Genomic DNA, 23,007 nt, shown 5'->3' with positions numbered 1-23,007 from the left:
TATATACGTACGTAGTACAGAGAGAACAGACCCGTTTCCTTTTCTTTCAATCACCCACAAGGGGATAGTTTTTGATGCCAAAGGTTCTTCTTTTCATTTCTATTGGGACTCCTTATCGCCCTCCACCACTAGGATATTTATACCTTCAGACCGCCATGACGACTCTACAACAGCGTAAAGTGAAAAAAAAAAAAAAATAATAAAAAATAAAGCACCTGGCCCTACACATCGTTGCTTATAAAATATCAAACGCTTTCCTTTTATTGTGAAACACTTATAAGGAAACATATGCACTTACAATGATCAAAATGTCTGTTGTGTCCTTGCAGGATCTCCGCTCCTATTGTGTTGCCTTCGCTGCGGCTTTCGCTTATTATCCGCTACATTCTTTTTCATTTACACTACACACAGTGCTGCTGCTGTCCGTCCACTCGGACTGAGGGTGGTGCTGTCGTCATAATCACTTCAATCACGCTTCGATTGAGAATATATAAGAGACGATAATACCTAACGGTCGATGCGCCGCACTTTGAACATTTCCTTTTTTTATATACTACCTTCAAACGCCGCCGCCACCGCCGCTGCGATTATTCACATTTTTGAGAGACATATGTATATAAAAGGCGACGCTTCTTGTGGCCTACATTCAAGGATGACCACCGCTATATATATATATATTGTACACACGTGTAGATGATCCATTTGTGTAGCGACGTTATTTTCTTTTTCTTTTTCTTAAGTGGGTGTTGCGCTGGTTGGGTTAGTGTTTGCGGCAGATGTTGTTGACTCTTTTCAGTCAAATGGCTGTGTGGCGGGCGGCAGAGAAGCCGTGGCTTTTCTGATTTCTTTCTGCGTGTGTAACCATGCAGTGTAACGTATAAATAGGACCCGCTGTGGTTTGACTCGTCCTGGTGGGTCTCCAACTCCACCAGAGAAAATCCTGTCACTTTTCTCTCCGCTGCTTTCCACTCGAAAATGTCCACATTTTCTTTTTTTTTCTCTTTCTCCCTTCTTCCTTTTCTTTTTGGAAGTTTAAGAAAAAAAAGTTGACATTTTTCCAGCGGTATAGAGTTGCGCATCGTTAGTGTTGTCAACGGCAAATCAGATAGCGGATAGAGTGACTGAGAGAGGAGAGCGACGAGGGCGGAATATAGAGAGAAGAGAGAGAGAGAGAGAGAGAGAGAAGGAACCAGGATAACTTGTGCTAGGGTATAGTTTACCCCAGGGTTCAAAGTTGATAGACGTCACTCTATGTATATGTGTTGTGTATAGAGCCGGTGATGTCTATAAGGGTGTCGAAAGAAAAACGAGAATGCCAAAGGAAAGCAATTAAAAGAGCCCAACCAACCGGCTAAAGGCCACAGCCGACACACGTCAAATTGCTATTATTTGCTTTAAGGCCTGCGATAATGATTTCTCGCCCGTCGCTCTCTTAATATCCGGGATTTTGTTCAATAGCACTTCTCCAGTGTTTGACACATATACACACAGCACACACAAGAGGCAAGAGAAGAGCTTCTTCCTATATTACCCTGTCGACCAATCAAAAAGTTTTTTTTTTTCGGCTGCTGCTGCTGGGGGGGAAGAAGGAAACTTCCTCGTTTCTCTTTGAGATTCTACGACCGACAAGTCGCTCGGAATTTCTTTTTAAGGGGGCGGATGTAAAGGACACACAGAGTCGCCACTGAGATTCTCTCCATTTTCGGTAGGCCATCGTCTGTGCAAAGGTTTTTTCTTCTTTTTCTTTTTCTTTTTTTTCTACGGAGATCGTGAAGAGTTGACATGGGCGGTCCGTCTTGTTCCGTCTTTTTTTCTTCTTCTTCTTCTTCTTCTTCTCTTAGAGCTCAGGGGCCTCATAAGTATGAGAGTCATGTGTTTGTGTGTGTGTGTGTGCGAGCGCGCGCGCCCGTTGCACGGCCCGTGGGGTTCTTGCAGCTGTCAACATGTTCCTCTTGACAAACGTTAGACGACGATCTCTCGCAGCGGCTGCGGCCCGCCCGCCAGTTTCCTCCCTCGGCTCGGCTCGGCTCGGCTCGGCTCGGAGAAATGATCATCATTTCAGAAATGAAGAGAGGCGATAGCGCATGAAAATCATGTGGTATGGAATCGAATCGCGCGCGGCACTAAATCATCAGCAGCGGTGGTGTCTGCATGTGTCTAGGAGATTCTCCCTATGTATGTACGTCGAGCGCGTGGGACGCAATAAGGAGACGGCCAATACGCCAAAACACGGAGAGAGAGAGAGAGAGAGAGAGAGAGAGCCAAAGTCAAAGCAAAAGCAAAAGCAAAAGAGCCTCACGAAATACATATAAATATAATGTAAAGGGGGGAAGCGGAGAAGACAAACAGATGAACGCCGATGATAACGCTTCTTCTCTTTTCTCTTTTACGTATAGTAGAGAGAGATGCAGCTGCTGCTGCTGCTGCTGGGGCCCCTTCTTTCTTCTTCTTCTTCTTCTTCTTCTTCTTCTTCTTCTTCTTCTTATATTTTTCTGTTTAGACTTTGGCTGGGCAGCAAGTTGATTTATTCCAAGTGTCAGACTACAAGAAATCTCCTTATGTATCCGACCCGTAGAAATCGTATAGATATTTGAGCCTTTTCGTCTTTTTGTCTTTTTGTCTTGCCACCTTCCAACCTTACCCCCGCGAGTCCTTTAGGGAAGGAATCGAAATGACGAGGAGACAAAACACAAGAGAGAAAAATGCACGCAGTCCTCGACGTGCGTTCTATTCATTCATCTCAGGTGGCGGCCGTGGAAAAACGGTGGAATGTCGAGTGACACTCCTTCCATTTGTCTTTTTTTTCCTTTTTTTCCTTCTTTTCTCCCTTCTTTTCTCCCTTTTTCTTCTTTCTCCCGGTTGTTTGTTCTTCGTCAAAAAGCAGCGGCTTATCCACTTTGGAGATCTCGATTCAAATCGTCTCTAATTTCCACCAGCAACAGTTTCCCTAATACCGTCAACATCGCCAGGATTTCGGGGGTTGATGGTTTCGTTGACATCCAATTTCTCATTGGATGTAAATAACGTCGGCCATCAGTTGCAATAGGAAAACACAAAACACAAATAATATAATATCCCGTAGGGATACTGGGTGTTGATGGGATATGGGTGATGACCTGGATATATACTGTATAGTATAGCTATTCACCGGATAGGTTAGCCAGTTGAACGAATGTTTTGTTTCTTTTCGGGGCTTGTTGTTGTTGCTTTTGTTGTAATACAGTCATTATGACGTGACACACGGAGGTGAATCTTGTGCGCAGAAAATGTATTCATCATCGTCTTGATTCTTTGGATTTCTCCTTTTTTTGGGGAGGGGGGGGGGGGAGGAATAAAAAGAGTCTGGCGTCCGTGTTGGTATCGTTTGCGGCGTTGCCCTATGATTAATGACGGAATGATTGGGCTCGTCTTTGCTCACGAACTTGCACCCTTCATCAGGTTTCCAACCTCTTGCGGGGACTGCATATGTACACACAGCCAGGCCTGGCCTATACCTTTATATACCCACCTCTCTCTCTCTCTCTCTCTCTTTGCCGTTAACTCTCTGTATAGCGTGCCGTGCCGCTTTGGGCGTCGTGTTAACGTTCACGCCACCTGCCTTCCCTTTTCGTTCCGTTTTTTTTTCTCTCTCTCTCTCTCTCTCTCTTCTTCTGATTCTTTTGATTCTTTTACTCATCTCGATTCTGCAGCTGTGCCACGACGTGAAGAATAACCGTCGTGAACATCTCGTTTATTTTATTCCATCTTGGATGCTGTAGCTATAGCGCCTATATAGGAGCCGAGCAAGTCTCCGCCTGGAGGCCAATAGCCGACTTGGCTTAATATTCAACAGTCTGAGTCTCTGAGAGAGCGGGATAGAGCGGGATGGAACGGGATCGAAATCAGGGCAAAATTGGAATCTCCCGCGTTACTCGATATTGCTCTTATACGACTGACTGACTTTTCGGGCCGTGTTTACGCAGTGACTACTAAACCGTGTAATTGCTTTGGATATCTTTTTTTCCCCTTCGTTGTTGTTGTTGTTGTTTTTGTTGTTGTTTTTGTTGTTGTTGCCTCCTTGTTTTGGCAACAGCTTTGCGGACTGGCGTTGGCTCCCACAGTGTCAAATTCGGCTGAGCTGCGCTCTGCGCACGATCGTGATACGAGCTACGAAATTATTAATAAAAACCGTTTTTCACACGCCGCAGAGCACAAGAGCAGCAGAGAGTCTCTTAATCTCTCGTTGCACAGCGATAGACACTCTGTATACTGACTAGAATATATATTTAAAAAGCCATTATGAATTAGGAACAACTGGCAATTCGGTCGTCGTGTCCCTTTTGCGCCTTTTGATTGCCATTAGACGCGCCATTATGAGGTGTTGCCTCCGCGTTTTGTGTGTGTGTGTGTGTGTGTGTGTGTGTCTATTATTTGGGGTGGTGATTGCAAGTTTCAGTATTGAGTTGTCTTGTTCTTTTTTATTTTCGACTCAAGTTGAGAGTTTCGTGTGCACAGGCGGCGTCGTCCTGATCATCAGCGGGGGTTGCTTTCTTGTTTTTCTTTTATTTTGTTTTTCAAATCGTGAGTTGTTATTCAAACCGCTGCCGTGATGATGATGATGTACGAACAAACATTGGGGGAAACCGAAAGAGAAAGAAAAAACAAAGAAAAAAACAAAAACACGTAAGGATGTGGTTGATGCATCTTTTTCTCTTCTTTCCTGTGCGATAGAGCTTCGCCGCTATACTAGACGTATAGTTGTAGTAGTAGTAGCTAGTATCTCTCGTCTCTCTATCTCGTCTCTCTAAAGATGTTCGATTGGCCACGAGTTATTCTCTCTCCTCTCAACAGAGGCAACGTGATTATCGTCTGACTCGCTACTACTATAAGAGAGGCCAAGCTGATGGAGGGAGAGCAAGGAAGCCGAGGCGGATAGAGAAAATGAGATTCCGCATGGAATAAAAGCGTCGCTCCTACTCAATCGACTTTCCTTTGCCGCCGATCGTCTATATACCCCGGCCCTTGTCCCACCAAGGCCTGCCGCAGACTCTCTTCTCTATTCTTTCGTTAGATAGATATTCACATTGTGGCCGGAGCCGGCGGAGTGACGTCCGGATGCGTTTCGATAGATAGATATATATATGTGTGTACACACACAGCAGACTCACTCTATTCACTGGATTGGATCCATCGAGCGCAATAGTGTCGAGCGCTAGTCGAAAGAGAAAGAGGGAGAGAGGGAGAAAAGTGGCAACTAATTGTCTGTGCCAGCCGCTGCACGACCCAAAGAGAAAAGAGCTTCTTCTTCCCTATATACACTCTGTGAAAACGGGCGTTTCCTCCTATTGCGAGTGGGGGGGTTCTCGGTGCGCAACGTTTATTGAATCAGTTGTCGACACAACGGAGACCAGCGCCAGACCAGCTAGAGCCGGGCCGTCACCCCCATCTCTTTCATTCCCTTTTTGTGCGGAGGAAGGATGATATTATTTCGACAATTTCACATCGGAATAATTTCCAGTTCCGGCGCCCCCCAACCCCCCCAAAAAACATGTAAAAGACGAGTTGACGTTTCAAGGCGTCGCATAACAAAGTTTTGTCGGTTTCGATTGAATAGATGGAAGAAGAAGAAGAAGAAGAAAAAAAGATGAAAAGGTCTGAAGATCAATCGAGTTGAGAGGTTTGGTTGTTGATCCACTTCTTTTTCCTTTTTTTTTCCTCGTTGAAATATGGAGTAGTTGTTGGGTAGTGGTGGGTGGACGAATCCACACGAACTCGTCTACTGAGGAGATGTGATGGATGTTGTCTTTCCTATTACATAACTACGTTGAAGTGACGCAGAGAGAGACGCAGAGAGAGGGGAAAAAGGAAGAACAAGTCTGGGGTGGGAGAGTCTATGCTGAGAGGATTGCTACTGTACACGGCTTGCATCTCCAAACGGGGATTATACATATACGAGAGAGTTTGTATCCTATTTATATATATATACATCAAGGGAAAAGGAATAGATGGTGGGAGGGGGGAAACCATAGAGATCGTTTCATTAATACTAGTTTGCCCTAACATCTTTGACCCTCCTCCTCTCGTCTCTCCCTCTCTCTTACTATGAGTCTCCTGGCAGACACGTGATTCTTTTTCACAACCTAGAGTAGCTGCTGACCGGGGGTAGTTATTATAGACACAAGTATTGACTACGCACGCCAAAGTGTGTACACGGCCGACTCTCTGAGCACTGGGGGGAATAGTGCACGACGCGGTGCGGATCGTCTTTCGCTTTCAATCAAAGCTCGGCCGAATGGAAAGAAGAAGAAAAAAAAGAACCCGATCCGATTGATCCTTTCCCTAGACGAGATGAAATAGTCAACTCATAAATCAAAGTGAGCCTCGGGCTATTGTATCGCCATCATTATACACACAGTGTCCTAGTTACACTATACATACTATATACTAGGTATATATTTCTTCTAATAAATGTTTGCCACACCGTGAACTTTTCACGACCTAACCAATAATACGCAGTAAATGGCGTACACACGTCTATGGCCGGCAAACTCCCACACCACCGCCCACTCTTATTATATGCCGTCATTTTGTAGATGAGGTTTTATGGACGGGCTTTGCGCAAGCTGCTCTGCTGTGTGTGTTGAGGCAGCAGCAAGGGACTGCGGCCGAAAGGGGATTGCGATGAAAGGAGAGAAAATATACAGCCTCACGACGCCAGCACAGACGGCGCGTGTATAGTATATATAACGCGGCGGCCGAGAATCTGTCTTGCTTTTGTTTTTCTTCTTCTTTTTTTCTTTTTTCCTTTTTTCGGCTTTTTTCCTCCTGATGTATAGAGGATATAACATCCGTGCCTTGTTGCTGTTGGTCGCTCCTTGCGGCTCGATAAAGTAGCGAGAGAGGCTCTACGCACACACATTACATAACGTCGAGTAATATATAGAGTAGGCCTATATGAACACAACAACGGCGGAACAAGAAGAAGAAGTAAGAAGTAAGAAATAAGAAATAAGAAAAGGGAGCAGCCTTTTCTTCCTTGTTAATGTCAATTAGTCGGCCGCAGCAGCTCGGGCGCGATCCATTAAAAGCTTCTCTCTCTCGCGCTCGTTGTCGACTTGTCGTCCGCCGACTTGCGGCTCAGTTGCGCCCGCCTTATATATTTCCCCAGTTTTCTTGATTCTATTTTACGAGAGCCACGATTTCAACCCGTCGACGGGACCCACAACGCCGCTGGATGACTTCCTGCTGAGCCGAGGGCAAAAGAGCGACGGCCTCCCCTTTTTTCTCCCTAGAAAAGAAGAGAAAAGAAGAGAAAAGAACCATTTGATTTCATTAGAGCGAAGTGGATCAAGTCTAAGAAAAAAAAGGGAGTCCTCTATAACTGTTCAAGGGATAGCTAGCTGTTGGAACTCTCTTTTTCTATGACGTGTCTGTGACTTTGTATACATCTTTTTGCCATCGTTCTCTTTTTTTCCTATATCCTAAAAGAATGAAAGCAAGTGGGAGAGTATTTCAATTTATTGTTACGACGGGCCCTAGACTGCGCCTCATCTCGCGAAGTTGGCCGTTTCATTGCCGGCCGTATCGCACTATATAGTACTGCATCGGAGCGCAGTTGTACTAGCGGTGATGGTTGCAGCAGCAGTATTATAGAGTGGGAGAAACTATAACAGAATGAGGGTGTCGGTCGACATCGAGAGCGTCGACGTCTCTCTCCCTCCCCCCCAAAAGTCGTCGACAACGGCCCCCTCTCTCCGCCCACGATCTCGGGGGAAATTGCTCCGCACAAGTGAATGATCAATACTAGTACTACTACTACTACATCTATATACTATATACTATACCGCCTCTCTCTCTCTCTCTCTATCTGCCAGCCTCTCCTATATATCTATATATATATATATGTGTGTGTGTGTGTGTACTGTACACTACTCAACGAGTCTCTCTTGTATATATAACTTCCTACTATGGCCGCCGGTCGGTCCAATCTCGTGGGAAACTTTTCACAAGCGAATTCCGATTATCTTGAAAGCCTCCGCGTTTTTCTCCTTCTCTTATTATTCTGCTGCAGCCCTTTTCTGTTTTTCCCTATTGTTGAAAGACGGGCGTAAAGATTATGAGATCCGGGTCATGTAGTCAGTCAGTCACAGTTTTTCTTCTTCTTTTTCTTTTTCTTCTTCTTCCACAGTTGTGTTCGAATTTCATCCGTTTTTTTTTTCTTATATTTGTGTGTTTTCACCATAGAAAAATCAAAATGGGAAGAAACAGATGATGATGAAGACGACGGGCTCGAACGGCCCCTCAGAAAAAGAAACTGGCAAAGATGCGTATACATTATTCAATCTGTGTCTGTGCTGTATATATCCTATGCTATGGGCCGCGCGTTATATCTGTGTGAGCTGGCCATGTCAGGCTCGAGCTCGACTCCAGCCAACAGAGTTCATGAATATTCAACTCTCTCGGAAAAGAGAAGAGAACTAGCATCTCGGTTATTTATGACAGTGAAAACGTTCAACTTTTTTCTTCTTCTTCTTCTTCTTCTTCTGCTTGTGTTTTTCTTCCTCTTCTCTATTCGGTTGGGCTCTCCGCTCTCCCCTTATATATACATATAAATATTCCCACCCGCGGAATAAATCAAAATACTATTCTCTTTATTACATTCTTTTTCCTCCGCCATATAATCATATGAAATGGGATAGGATATACTTAGCGGCCTGGCATTCAGAAATCGATTTGAAACCCCGAAATTTTCCAGCATTTTAATCATCGTCTTATTCCCTTGTTTGGATTCCTGTCTTTATATAGATGGCAACAGTTTGGCAGAGGCGTCAAAGATGTCGTGCCGTCTTGCACTTGAGCTGGCTAATCCTGCTGATCGCCCGGCCGTGCCTGGCCGCCGTGTCCGTCCAAACGACGTCGTCCGTCCTGGAGGAAGTCCTGGAACACGGGCCGCTGTTTGACGAAATGGAAGACGAGGCCTGGTGGAGCGGCGTCGACGTCGTGGACACAGCCTTGCGGTCGTGGCCGGAACCCGGTCCAATATCCGATCCGTCTGGATTGCTGGCCGTCTCAACGAGTGCGCCGATGGAAGAGGAGGATTTCTGCCGCTTCTGGCAGGGCCACGGCCGTCCTGAATCATCGGGGTCCTGGCTCCCAGCGGACGCCTGTTCATTGATGAACAGGGCGCTGGCCGTTGACCTTTCGGGCGGATCCAGCTCCATGTTGTTGCTGCCCCGATTGCCTCCCCCGCCGCCTGTCCCGCCCACTCTGACTGATCTGGTCAAGCAGCTCAATCAGCTCAGTCAACTCCAACAGGAGCAGTCGCAGTCCCAGCAGCCGACCAACGTCGGCAACAATGACAGTGAGTGCCTGCTCTGTCAATGGGCCACGCTCAATGGCACCATCGATCTTCTGCCCAATTCAGGTAAGGCACCCCTTCTCCATCATTCCAGCAATGAAGTGTGTCAATCTCCTCCCACTAGAGTCCTACAGACTTATTGGGGACGGACACATACGTAGAGAGAAAAGACAAAGATTAACTAGACCTTATACATCACCAATATATATATAGCTGGGCAGAGTGGGTGCATGTATAAAGGTGTAGCTAGTACACTCTTCTCTATCTCTGTCTGTGCGTGGATGGGATACACGTGATGAGGTCCTTTGTTCTGTGAACAGTCAATATTTGAACTAAGTGCCGGACGGACGGACTTGGGGGAATGGGCCCCCCGCCTAGCCGGCTAGCCCAGACGCATCGGTCACAAAAGCTCAAAAAGGTTTGGACGACCGGACAGAGAGAGGAATAAGACAAGTTGCCCACCCTAAACTATATGGTGACCATGTCTCGTGTCAAACCGGAATCAAAGGCTCTTTATGCATATGGCTTATGTCTCTTTTGATACCAGGCACTTTCTTTTCAACCACTGAGGCCAGCACGATCCATTTCGTCTCTCTAGAAGTGGGCGGGAAACCAAAAATGAAAAAAAAAAATGAAAATGGGAGAAAATGACTAGATTTTCTGCTGGGCGCGAGAGTTTTGGCTGGGATATAGAAGGGAGGATAGTGTAACAACGTGGCACGGTTTTTTCGTTTTTGTTGTTCAAGAAAAACGAAAAAATAAAAAAAGAGTCGACTGTCACGCTAGAGGTGTTGCTCCGGCTGACCCCGCCGCTTCCCGTCTCTTTTCTTTTCCAGAAAAAAAATAAGAAACAAACTCTATATCAAGCAATTTTAGGGAAAATTACCGCGTGCCGGCCCAGTCTCTCTCCGTTGCGGTAGTTTTTTTTTCCTCTCTCCCGGCAGTTGCGTGCCCAACTCGAAAAAATAAAAAATATAAAAAAATATTACCCTCAATCAGAGTTGTACGCGCGGCTCCATGCCGTGCGCGCCCTTTTGAATGAAAACGGTGGGCAAGGACGGGCAGGATAAATTTTTCTCCTTCAGATTTATTTTGACTTCTTTTTTTTTTTCTCTTTATTTCTGTACAGTATTTATATAAACATCAGCGTACGTACTTCATCATCTGTGTATAGTAGCAACCGGCCATTCTCTCTCTCTCTCTCTTCATCATTCGTTATTTTCCTACAACCGCTGGATAGCTCCTTGTTGTGAATACATACCGACGTGCCGGTTTTTCCCTCTGTCGCGCCTTGTTAGCTCCCGCACAACAGCGCTGGCTGGCTGATCCGGCGAACAAGAGCCGGCAATTAAAGCTACACATTCAATACTAGTATACCGGCAACTTTCTATCCTTCGTCTGATGTTAGATCTCCTTTGAAATATTAAATAACGGCCATTTTGTTCTCTTTTTTCGATTATTGCGTCCGTTCCGTGTTGACTTGAAATCTTTTTTTCTCAAAAGGAAGCCAAAAAGCTTCTGGTTTTGATTCACTCTTGTCTGTTGTATAATAAATAAAAAAAAGGAGCTGCGCTGGAAAAGAAGCGACAAATCATCGGCGGGGTAGAAACAAATAAAAACTAAGGAGCAAAAAAAACATTCCAATTGGGTTTTTCTGGCTGGGAGAAAAATAACAAGGGCGTTTATCTGAAAAGCTATAGGGAAAGGCAGGGTGCTTGGCACGTCTCCTTGCGGTTCCTCAAGGGACATTAGGAGGGAGATATCAGCTCAATATGATACATCTCTTTTTTCCGTCTGGTCTAATAGAACCAACGCGTATAAATATCAAGTCTGCGGGTGTAATAATCCAATGATTAGAAACAAGGAAAAAAGAAAAAATCAAGCAGCGAAAAGGCGCATCTCTCAAGACCGAAAGGGAGGGATTCGACGCAACACGCATCGAGGCGTTGTTTTAGATCTTGGTCTAAATTTTGACCAGAAATGAAAAAGAAAAAAAAAGGGTCGGCAATCAAAAAACATCCGGCTCAATTTAAATTGAGTCCACTCCGCTTCTATAAAGCGGCTCACGCGATATTTTTTCACCCCCACTGTTGTTTTTTCTTCGAGAAATTAAAAAAAAAAAAAAAAATGATGTTGTTGGATCAGGTGTGTTAATGACCGGTTTCTATATAGCGCAATTTTTTTAATTTCTTTTTGCTAATTTAACGATGCGCTAATAACCGACATTCAACCGCTCTTCTATTAACGACTTCTTAATTACCCAACGAAATGGATCCCCCGGCTCTTTTTTATTTAAAAAAAATACAACAAAAACGTTCCAATGGAAATTTGAAATAAAAAGAGAAAAAGAGCCCGCCATTTCCTTTAATTCATTAATATCCCCACCCCGGTTTTATAGTCGTGAGTGTACCTATAAAAAGGGGAATTGATTTGATATCGAACATATCGAATCGGCTTCCATCGAACATGCGACAACTGAATCCAAAGTCAACAGGGCGCAGAGCTAAAAAAGGAGCTGGAGGAAATGGGAGGGATGATTTCGTGAGCTGAAGACGACAGCCATTTCCTCATCTCTTTTGGATTTCTTCTGGCCCAGCCAAATCTATCTGTCGGCTAGAATGTCTTTCTTCCTTCTATATTTGTGCTCCCACCACTTATATAAGGTATATTTGCACTGGGCTGAGCGACAGCAGCTGCAGCAGCGGTGCAACATCGACACGACACCGGCGTCAACAACCCAAACAGGGGCGTTCAACAAAAGAATCTCAGAAGAGGCCAAAATAATACAAAAAGAAAAAACAAAAAACAAACAGCAGAGACGATCTCGCCGCCGCTCTATTTCGTGTGTGTGTGTGTGTAGCGCATCGAAAAGGCGCCTCCAGATTCCGGCCGAGCGCGGCTGAGATGAATCAAAAAGAAGAAAGAAAAGAAAGAAACAATTCTTGGCTTGGCTTTTTGCTCTCCTTCCAAGGATTGCTGCGCCTCCCTTCGACGGTGATGGATGGCCTTTGATTCTTGTTTTTTGTTTTGTTTTTTTCTCTCCTCTCTTTTTTCTCCGTTCGTGTTATTGTGTGTGTGTGTGTGTGCTGCGTGTGTCCCATCAGAGTCGCACACAGTCCAAAATAGATGAGAGAAAATGCTCCACTACGCCGCTCGTCCTGCATGGTCTATCTTTTGATCCCCTCGTTTCTATACAACATCATCCCCGACATTCATTATATTCCCAATACACGGGACGAATATTACGATTTGTATCCTCTATACAGTATATCCTATCTCTCACTCTCTCTGGCGCAGTTGTAGGGCTGTAGGCCTGCTGGCCGGCTACGGATGAGAGGGGGCTCAGCAGATAGTGGATATAATAGACTGCCGGCCTCGTCGTAGGAGAGCGAAAAGGGATGATCCTGATCAATTTTTTCTTGTTGCCCCCGCTGTGCGCGGCTGCATATTATAAATACATCGTCGAGAGCTATAAGCCTCTATGTATATAAATATATATAAGTTATACATCACAAATAAATAAAGAAGAAGACGGATCCAAGAAAGAACTTTATCGAATATAACTAGGTTTTCTGCCTACACATACTGCTGGTTTTGTAGCTCGGAGAGTTTATCGTCTTCTCTCGCTATCGATAGGCTATATGTGGCTATATGGGACGGACGACGTGTATTATGCGGTATAGACCCGAATCACGCACAGCCCAACTCGATAGACTTTCTGGGGCGAAGAGAAATATATAGATGGGAGCCCAAAAGAGACTCGATTAAGAGGATGATGCGCACGCTGTTATTTATAATTCACGCACACACAGTGCATGTTGTTCGGATCCGTTCGGATGAAGACGTGAAACGTTAGATCGCTAGAAGCGCATCTTTCCTTTTTGCCTTCCAACTATCATCATGTCCTGTGTGTGTGTGTCTATAGCCTTCTTCTTCTCCTAACACAAGTTCAGCCAAAAAGATTTTGGTTTCTCTCTCTCTTCTATTTTTATTTCTCATCTCTCTCTCTCTCTCTTTTTATTTATTTCTTCTTTTTCTTTTTCTTCTTCTTCTTCTTCGGAGTTTTTTTTTCTTCTTTTATTTTTAATACTTGTTGGGGAGTTTGAGACTCTTGGGCTGGCCTCTTTGTTTAGAGCCGGGCGCCGCCGACGCGCATCACGCCAGGTAAAATAACACCACGCACACATCACCCGAAGCGATTGTATACACACATTATAATACATCCCCCCTTATTCAACAAAAAGAGAAAAGAAGAAAGAAGAAAAAAGACCTTTTTTTTCTTTCCTTTTTCCATCTTTCGTTCTTATACAGCAGATGAGGGAGGACTGCATAAGAAACTGTTGCAGGAGATGATGATGATGACGATGATGATGATGATGATGAAAAAAAAAAGAGTTGGAAGAAACAGAGACCCGAGACACACACACACACGGACACACAGAAAACAGAAAAAGAAAAACGATGATGAAGACCAAAAGGAAAGACGAAACGGCGCAAGTGTGTTTTCCAAAGTTATATATTTCCCTCCCCTCCTTCTTCTTTTTCTTGCGTTCTTTCACGAATTATTTGTTTGAGAAGGAGAGAAGAATAGAGACACTTGAGAGTCACCATCGTCCATCCCCCATTTTCCTTTATATTCCTTTTTTTTTTTCTTTATTTATTTTAAAAAAAAATAAGAAGGAAAGAAAAATCTTTGACAGCTTTGGTGTTTATATGCTGACCAGCCCCGGGAAATCTGAACGCAAACGGCTATGGGCCGGCCACCTCCTCCTTTTCCTCTTCTGCATCCATCCCACCTCCTTCTCTATCCACCTTTCTCCCTTAAAAGGTGCGATAGGGGCTCTATTGCTCTTGTGTGTACAGCTGCTGAAACTCGATGGCTGCTTCTTCGTCTATTCTATTCCATTCCATTCCATTCTTTTCTGTATCTCAGCTAACGCCCAGCCAATGTATTATTATACACGTTATTATTATCATTATGATTCACATTACTGAGAATGTGGAAAGAATCATCTGATCCACATCCTCCGAGAAAAAGAGAAACGATCGAGATGAAAAGGCGAATCAAAGTCAAAAGCACAAAATAACAAGAGCCAACAGATAAGCAGTTTAGGACACACAAACAAGTTGAGATGTTATAAAAGAAAAAAGAATAGGACGAGAGGTGGATGAAGGATACACAGGGACACTGGAGGCATCACGAAACAATCGGCTGGGCGTCTGTATTTATAGAAGAACCGATAATAATTTTTGGTCCTTGTCAGGAAACGTGATCCCGGCTTGTTACCGCATCCCTAATAAAGGTTGTGGCCAAATTCGGATCAACTCCGTGCCTCTGCCCTTAACCCTTTTAACCGGTTCAGATCTAATTTTCTTCTACCCCACTGAATAAATAAATCAAAATAGAGTTTTATTTTTTTCTAAAGAAAAAGACAGCCCAACATTGTCTGTACTGAAAGGAAAAAAGCAAATGAGGGCCAACCAAGAGTTCAGGCGAGTAAACAACGCAGTTGATTACTCTGAAACAATTTGACCTGATGGGCTTGGCTGCAGACTGCAGAGCGGTTAGCTATGGCATCAGCGACTCTGCACAGAGTTTTAGTTAGTTAGTCAGTGTAAAAAGATTTGAAAAAAGGGAAAAAGAGAGATGATGAAGATACTACAGGAGCGAGACTGTCGGTCTGTTGTGTGATGATGGCCGGTGCAAGTGTTTTTGGTACGAGTCGAGTGTGGCTGGAGCCGAAGAAGAAGTCGCGGCCTGCAGGCGATGATGTGTCAATTACGGCTCCCAACGAGGCGTCTTAATGGCCACTTGAGATAATACCAGGGCGAGTGGTTTCTTGGTTGAAGGTGATTTTCTTCTTCTTCCATTTTTTTTCGCTCCTTTTCACCTAGCCCGCCACTTCTCGCTCCATCTTTTTTATTTTTTTTTAAGACTTGCGCCTCCATCACCTCTAAAGTTTCTTATAACTCAACGCCGGGATGGGTACGAACAACAACAACACCGCCTCCGGATGGAAGAAAAACAGAGGGAAAAAAAAATTAAATAAAAGAAGAGCCAGACGAAATGACGTCAAAAATATTAAGAAAGAAAAGAGTTTAACAAAATGAGAAAAGTGGCTATGAAAATGGAACCCGCCATCGGCCATCATCACACAACTGCCCAGCACTCTATCGGCCCATCATCATCTTGGGAGAGCAGCGCAGTATATATGCATATACGATCCGATAGTTAACAACTGAGCTCACAATAAACAAATCGCCCATATTTGGCAGTGAGTCAGAGCTCAGCAACTTTGCGTGGAAAAAAAGGAAGAAAACCAGCGCACAGTTCTGAGGTAAAAAAATAACAAACGGAAGATGCATCAGGTTGGGCAACAACAACCGCCAAGAGCTCTGCTGGTTCTGTTTGTTCAAGAGTCTCTCTCTCTCTCTCTCTCTCTCTCATCGCCAGTCATATATATTTAAATATAGAACATGGCATTTTTGGTATCCAGCGAGAAAGAGAGAAAAGAACACGCACAAACGCTTTCTGAATGCCCAATGAGGTGATTTGTGGAGGGGTTAGATCGTACCTTCATCTTCTTCTTTTTCGGGGTTGCCAACGTTGTTTGGAATATTTCGAAAGTCGCGGTCGTAAAGAAATAAGATCATCATTCCAATTCCTATGGCGGCGGCCCTATATCTCGTTTTGTTGTTGGCTTGTATTTTCGCTGGTTGTTGCGCCGTTGCAAAACCGACCGGAATGTGTCTCGGGTGTTCCCGCCTCTTGATTGGCTCGTGCTCCAGGTGTGTGCAAGACACACACACACAAAAAAGAAAGAAAAGAAAAAAAAGGTAAAAAAAGGAAAAAAGAAACGAGATGCGGCTAGACCGCACCTCGGCGTTGCGTGACCCGCCAACTTGCATGGTCCTTTTTTTTTCTTCTTTTCTTTTCTTCACGTTTTATTTTTATTCCTCTCATTTTATGAGGCACTCTCGACCTTTACTCCTCAGTCGTTGGCAGGCGAGAGTCGCCATCCAACTGACGAGAGTTCCGTGCATAGTGCCGGAGTCTATCCTCCTTCGCCTAATGTCCGTGTAAGTGACGACGGTCTGGCAAGCTAAGAAAACCTAACAACCAACACAAAAAAAGGAACCTTAAGCTAATAAGAGTTGAAGATTGAGAAATATACGCAGTCTAAGTGCTTGGCGTCGAATTGAAAGGCAAACTAGAGGTTCTCTTTCTCTGCTTTGGCTTTGGGTTGAAATGGTTTTTGATGAAATAGTTGTTGAGAGGCTACAGGTGGCGCCACGGGACCAACCCCTTTTCTGCATGCGATTGCACAATGGACGCCCTTCGGTTGGCTCCTTATTATTCCCAGTTTTCCAATCCAATCATCGCCAACAAGATGAAGCCATTGAGATGATGATTGCTGCCTCTCATTTAACCTGTCCTTATTCTCTCTCTCGATCCTCCGCTGCTGCTGCTCCCCCCCCCCCTCCCCCGTCCTCCTTCAGACATCAGACTATATTTGAAGAGCGGGAAACAAGCCGGTCTCGGCGTTTGTGCAGCGCGTTCAATTGAGTTTGATGGAGAGATTGGAATCGTCTGAAATGCAAACAAGCGAGAGAAGAAGAGAGAGAGCGGGGTAGTAGTAGAGCTAGGCTAGTATACATCGCCCATTAGCGGAGTATTTCCCCCCTCGAACCAGAGCGGCTTGTTCATTTAAAATTTTATTTTTATTTATTTTTTTCGATTTGGTTTTCCCACCACGTCGGTTGGAAGTCCATGTCCTCTCTTCATTTTGGACACACAACAGCAGCAGAGCAGGACCAGTCGACACTGGCGGATGATGAGGTGATGACGTTTTTGATACCCTCCACTTGGGTCCTTGGGTCCCCTCCATTTTCCCTATTCTCCTTTTTGTTCCTTCAACTCTTAACTATTATTATACAGGACGTATCTACCAATCTATCCATCTACCTATAGAATATACGTCGACTATCTGCTTTTTAGATATTTTTTCGCCTCCTCCTCCTCCTCTTTTCCCCTCTTCTTCTTTTTCCCCGTCCGGCCCGTCTGGCTGTTGCCCGGTACCCCGATGACTATCTCAAAGATTGAACTGTCAGAGCCGATGGGAGTGATCAGCCCCCTCGTGCTGCTTAGCCATTCACTCCACGTAATTAGTTATTAACCCAACTGTCTGTTTGCATTCCTCCTCGTATGGTGTGGAAAGAGCCGAAACCCCCCCCTCTCCCGACTTCCTTTTCCATCCATTCGCCATCTTTTTTCTTTGCCCCCAATTAAAAAACAATTGAAACAAAAGAGGACGGAAAAAAAAACGAAAAATTCTCCCATGAAAGAAAAATGTCACGAAAATGAGTCGCTTGATCTCGACCTCTTTCGACACTTTGTGTATTGATTGTAATACAATCTCGCATTGAACACCAGCTGATGGATGAGAGAAGACGCTTCTAGGGTTTGTGAAAGAGACCAAGGAAATGACCAACAGGGCAAATCGAAATATTAAAGGTCTATATTGGCCAGGTGTTTGCGAGACAAGGAGAAAAAGAAGCCCAGAAGAAAGAGGGCGTTGTCCGCCTTGTCTGTCAACCTTCTCTTATGATAGTCACTGACGTGCACTCACACCCCCTCTTCTCTCGGGTTTCATATGAAAAAAAAAGGAAAAAGAAAACGGCAGCCAGCCAGCCAGCAGCAGGTATGTAGATGGGCCGTGTGTTTTCTTTGGCGTGAACGTGTACAACTGTACACATAGTCGAATGAGAGCTGAGAATCCCGGGCGACCGCGAACAAACAAGCGACGACAGTTTGTGTGGGGGTGAACCGGTGGGTGGATGGAAGAAAAAGTGACACTGCTGCCCTTGTCACAGCCCAAACAGAGTCGCCATTCCGTTTGAATGCGCTCGCCCGGCAGAGCTTCCCTTTTAGATTAAGAGAGAGAGAGAGAGAGAGAGAGAGAGGTGTACAATAACGGGCGTGGTCACAGTAGTAGAACTCTCATCTCTCTCCCAAGACCTCCGAAACTTTTGAAACGCACAAGTTTTTACCAAGATAAACAAAACGTCGCCTGGTGATGATGGATGCATCTTTCTTTTCTATACTCGTTTTTTTTCCTTATTTTTCTGTCACCACATCATTTTTTTCTTCTTTTTTCTTCTCTATTCTTTTCAATTCAGCCAAGTTCCCCTTTTGGGTGTTGAGATATGACGATCAGCCTGGCTTCGCCTGGCTTTTTTCAATAGTCTACAAAACAAGTAAACGTATAGAAAAGGATCGAGTCACCTCGAAACGATTGTATTTTTAACAAATAGAAAGATATACAGACCGGTTTATAGTTAAGGGAGTCGCGCCCTTTTCCGGTTTGCATCACTCGGCAAACGTCATTGAATCAACCGAGATTGCGATATGTGGAAATATCCATCGATGGAAGTGAAGAAATGCAAACTATTTTAGATTCTATGCTAGAAAGTAGACGAAACAACCAAAACAAAAAATTTAAATTAAAAAAAAAAAAAAAACGGAATAAGAGAGCTTTATGCGACATGATCCGCATCACGTAATGTAATGCATTAAGAGAGTCATTCCTGGTTTTCATCATCCGTTTGTTGCGTCAGACACTTACGAAACCAACGCGGCAAATACGAACCGGTATAATACCCTCCCGAAAAAGAAAGAAAAAAAAGAAAGAAAGAGACTTCATCACATCTGGGTATAGAATAGACTATAAAAGAGATGAGAGATAGTATCCGTCGCGAATTTGCCAAAAGGAGAGATTATTAGATCTCATCCGCACACACACAACATCCAAGAAGAGGACGAGTAAAAGGACGAAAGATGTAGTCATGTTGAAACAATCTTTTTTGTGTCCGTGTGAATGGAACGAGGCTCGACTATGTGGGCGCATCCATCTTTTTTTCTTCTTCTTCGTCTTCTTTCTTTTGAGACGCTCTTGTCGGCACGGTAGACGCAAACAAAAGAGGCCAAAAGGATTTCGGGCTTGTTCCCGTCTCTCTCTCTCTCTCTATGGTGTGTCTATGCGCATTACCTGAAAATTTCCCATCCGTTTTTGTGTATTATCATTTCACTTGTGTTTTTGTTCTCTTGTTGCTGTTGTTGTTGTTGCTCCGTACGACCAGATGGAACGAAATTCAACGTCTCTTCTTCTTCTTCTTCTTGTCGGAACTGTTACACGCTTGATTAGATCACGTTCGCTTCGCTCTCGAGGGCCTCATAGTTTTTTTTTTTTTTTTTTCTTCTTCTTCCTTTTATTTTTCCCGTGGAACAAAAAGGAGAGAAACTGTGTGAAAGAGAGAAATGCGCATATCTCTCAGCCATCGTCGGTTATGTGTTTATACTCTCTCTCGGCCGTCGTCGTCTTTTATATTATATCCACCCTCGACGGCTCGACGCGCTATATGGTTAGAGTCTTCTCTCTCATCTTATTCATCTATTATTCATCGATGCCGCACCGGCCCTTCTCTCTATCTCTCATTCTCTCTCTATTGCCGAGATAGAATAGAATACCTTTTTTTTACTTACCTATTACAGCTCTCGGCAGCGAGTCTCTATCTGGCCATTGATATACGTCGACATAGTATGGATTATAGCTGCCAGAGACATGTTATGTACAAACACACGACGAAACGATCGACCCCTGGTGGATAATTGCTTCATCCGACGGGCGGTGGTGTGTGTGGTGATGGCCGGGCGCTTAGATTATTCCGCTTCATTGTATGCGATCCAGCGCGTAGATATATCCATACACTATACTGGAGCTTTGGTGTTTTCTCTTTATTTTTCCAGCCCGTATTTATATATTGATACTTTTGGTAGAGCACAATAGAAATAGTTTATACGTTTTGACGATTCCATTGGCGTGGTTTTTAAGTTGGGCTATCATCGGCTATCTTTATTGTTATGATTCTTGACTTTATTTGGGGGTCCCCTCGCGGCGGGAATGTGTCCTCTTAACGGCCCGATATTAGATGCGCTGCTTGGCTCTGCCGCGGCCATTGTCTCTTTATTGGAGACGTGGTAGTAGGTACCATACGCCGGCCAATAATGTGGCGTCCGCGAAACGAGAAATCCGCGACAGATTCTCATCTATACCTCCTTGTTTGTATAATGTATATTCGTTTATGGAGATTCGCCTTCCTGCCTTTTTGATTCTTTTATTATTTTCTTTTTCTTAGTCTACTAGTCTACTAGCTAGCCACCAATAAAAGGTCGGAGGAGAGAAAGAAGGAAAGGAAAGATAGAACATGGCCGCTCTCTCGCTGGGGCTATTCATCACGAGCTTAATTGGTTCGTTATTTACGATGCATAAAAAAGGAGGGAAGAAGAAAAGAAATAAGAAGAAGACGTGGCTGGGGTGATATTGTGATGTCTATACAAGCTTTTAGACGAGTTCACCAGGGGTTATGCCTTGTTGTAGATTTCCTCCGTTGATTGAACTTGCGTTCCTCTCTCTCTCTCTTTCTCTCTCCCCTAAACCCCCTCCCCCCCCCCCTCCACCCCAACATCTTTTTCCTTTAATTTTATTTCTTTGATGATGAGAGAGCCGCGCGCAGGGATTTTCTTTTTCATTCATAACTCGCCTCGTCTGCAGTCTTAAGCACAGGTAATATATAATGCAGAGCAGCCTATATTTATACACGTATAAAAATTTCCCCTCAAAACCCCCCAGCTCTCTCCATTCCCCGTGACCTTATACACGTTTGACCATATTTCGAATAACAGCCCAAGAGTTTCTTCTTTCTTTTTTGGATTTCATTTCCTTTATTCTTTCATCAAAAATTGAAGAAGAAGGAGAACTCGTGTGTTGTTTATTTGGTTGCGCTCCATTAAGACGAACTTGAGCTAGGCTCTTGTGTCTTTTCTTCTGTGTTCTTGTTTGTACCTGGGAACTCAACCGTCCACTCGTTTGTCTCTATCCGCCTGTCCATAGTCCATTCTTTTCCCTCATCATCTTTTGATTCTTTTTTCTTCTTCTGCTTTCCTTCTCTCAACAATCGAAAGAGAAAACTTGATTAGCTATCCAATATTGGCCTTTCCTTTTACAAAGAAGTGAGGAGGGGGGCTCAGGTACAGCAGGAGTGCAGGACTATATGGCAGATCGCAATAAAGACAGCTCACAGCTGGGCCCGGCCAACTCAGCGGGAAATTCTACGGCTCCGATCTAATTGCATTAAACGTCGTCGCAGTCCCTTCAATCACACACAAGGCAGTGCAGCAGTCGATATATTGAAGGCACTTCTCTCTCTCTCTCTCTCTCTCTCTCTCTCTCTCTCTGCTTCTCTCCTCAATTTGTTGTGTCTGGTATATACACAGGAGCCTTTGCCCAAACTATTCGTCCTTGTTAGTGTCAATATAAAAGGAGTAGCGAAACTTTTTTGTGTGTTCAATGCACCCCCCGTCCCGACTCCTTTAATATGATGAGTGAAGAGGGGAGTGAACAGAGAAATTGGACGAGAGAGAGAAGTAAACAACCTCGTCTATTGATGAGTCTATAGACGTATGTACGTGTGTATATACGGGGATGGATAGAGTGGTTCTCTGCTAGCTGGCTCTCCTCGGTTCACTTGTTGTTCAACGCTGGAATCTCGACAGTTGTACCCTTTTATTTCATCCCCCTCACGTTCGAAATGTTCCAGTCTTTTTCATTCAGTTGTACATTTACACACGTCCACATAAAGTTTCCTTGTTGTTGTCCGGCTCTTTCTCTCTTTCCATCTGGTAATAATGCGATCTAACTCAGGCCACCCTCTTTTATTCGTCTTCAATCAACCCTAAATACCCCATCCGTGGGTTGTTGTGCTGGAAAAGAGAGAAAAAAAATAAGTAGTATTGTCCGTCCCCCCTCCCCCCGCACCTTTGGCCTCTCTTGTTGTCGTTCGTTCCAGCCGATAGATATTTTGGCCGTTCCTTTGGTAAACACGCACCCCCTTTCGCCCGGACTGGTGCTGGTGGTGTACTGGTGTAGTATAATATTTGAATAGGTGCGCTGCTGCTGCTGCTGCTGCTATGGCTGCCCGGCATTGCACACGGCTACTCCTGCTGCGTTCCATTTCTTTCTCTTCCATTGTTCCTCTTGTTGTCAATGCGGCGGATTCTTTTGGGTTCTTTCGTTTTTCGTTTTTTACGACCCATTGAATGCGTGCGCTTACACAGAGAAAATAAAAGAAATAAAAAAAGGTGCTTTTTGGTTTCCCCAATCCCTCGTCCACCCCCTCAAACCTAAAGCAGACGACATTTCATGGCTTCCACCAACCAATATACATGCGAGGACATAAACAGCAGCTCCGCCAAAACGAACAGCAGACTTCAAAATTGTTATTTATTTATTTACTTTTTTCAGGGTTTTTACCTAAAAAAAAAAAGTTTTGATGAACGTCACTAATATTATATGGGTTTTTCTTGTTTTTTTTTTCCCGGATATTTTTTTATTGTTAAGTCGGGAGAGAAGAAGAGATGGGTGGGTCATAAACGGATGTCACCGACTGGGACCCCAATAGATTTTTTTAAGATTTTCTCCTTTGGGAAGGTCCTCTCTTTTCTGTCGTTGTTGTTGTTGTTGGGATGAGCGATCACTCAAGATAACACACGCTATTCTTTATATAGCGGAATATCTATCTAGAAATAAGGAAAAAGAAAGAAAAAATTGAAA

The 23,007-nt window shown here is 44.2% G+C and overlaps 1 protein-coding gene across 1 annotated transcript in view; it reads left to right on the top strand.

The window, feature by feature from the left end:
- Positions 1-23,007, top strand: part of LOC124188822 — a 48,120-nt gene that overhangs the window by 16,346 nt on the left and 8,767 nt on the right. Inside the window, exon 2 of the mRNA XM_046581702.1 lies at positions 8,785-9,403. Coding sequence (XP_046437658.1) covers positions 8,785-9,403 — 619 coding nt within the window. The remainder of the gene's footprint in view (positions 1-8,784; positions 9,404-23,007) is intronic.

This window comes from Daphnia pulex, chromosome 2, assembly GCF_021134715.1.
Source record: "Daphnia pulex isolate KAP4 chromosome 2, ASM2113471v1".
Lineage (NCBI taxonomy): Eukaryota > Metazoa > Arthropoda > Branchiopoda > Diplostraca > Daphniidae > Daphnia > Daphnia pulex.
The sequence above is the reverse complement of the archived record's forward strand: the minus strand, read 5'-3'. Positions and strand labels throughout refer to the sequence as shown.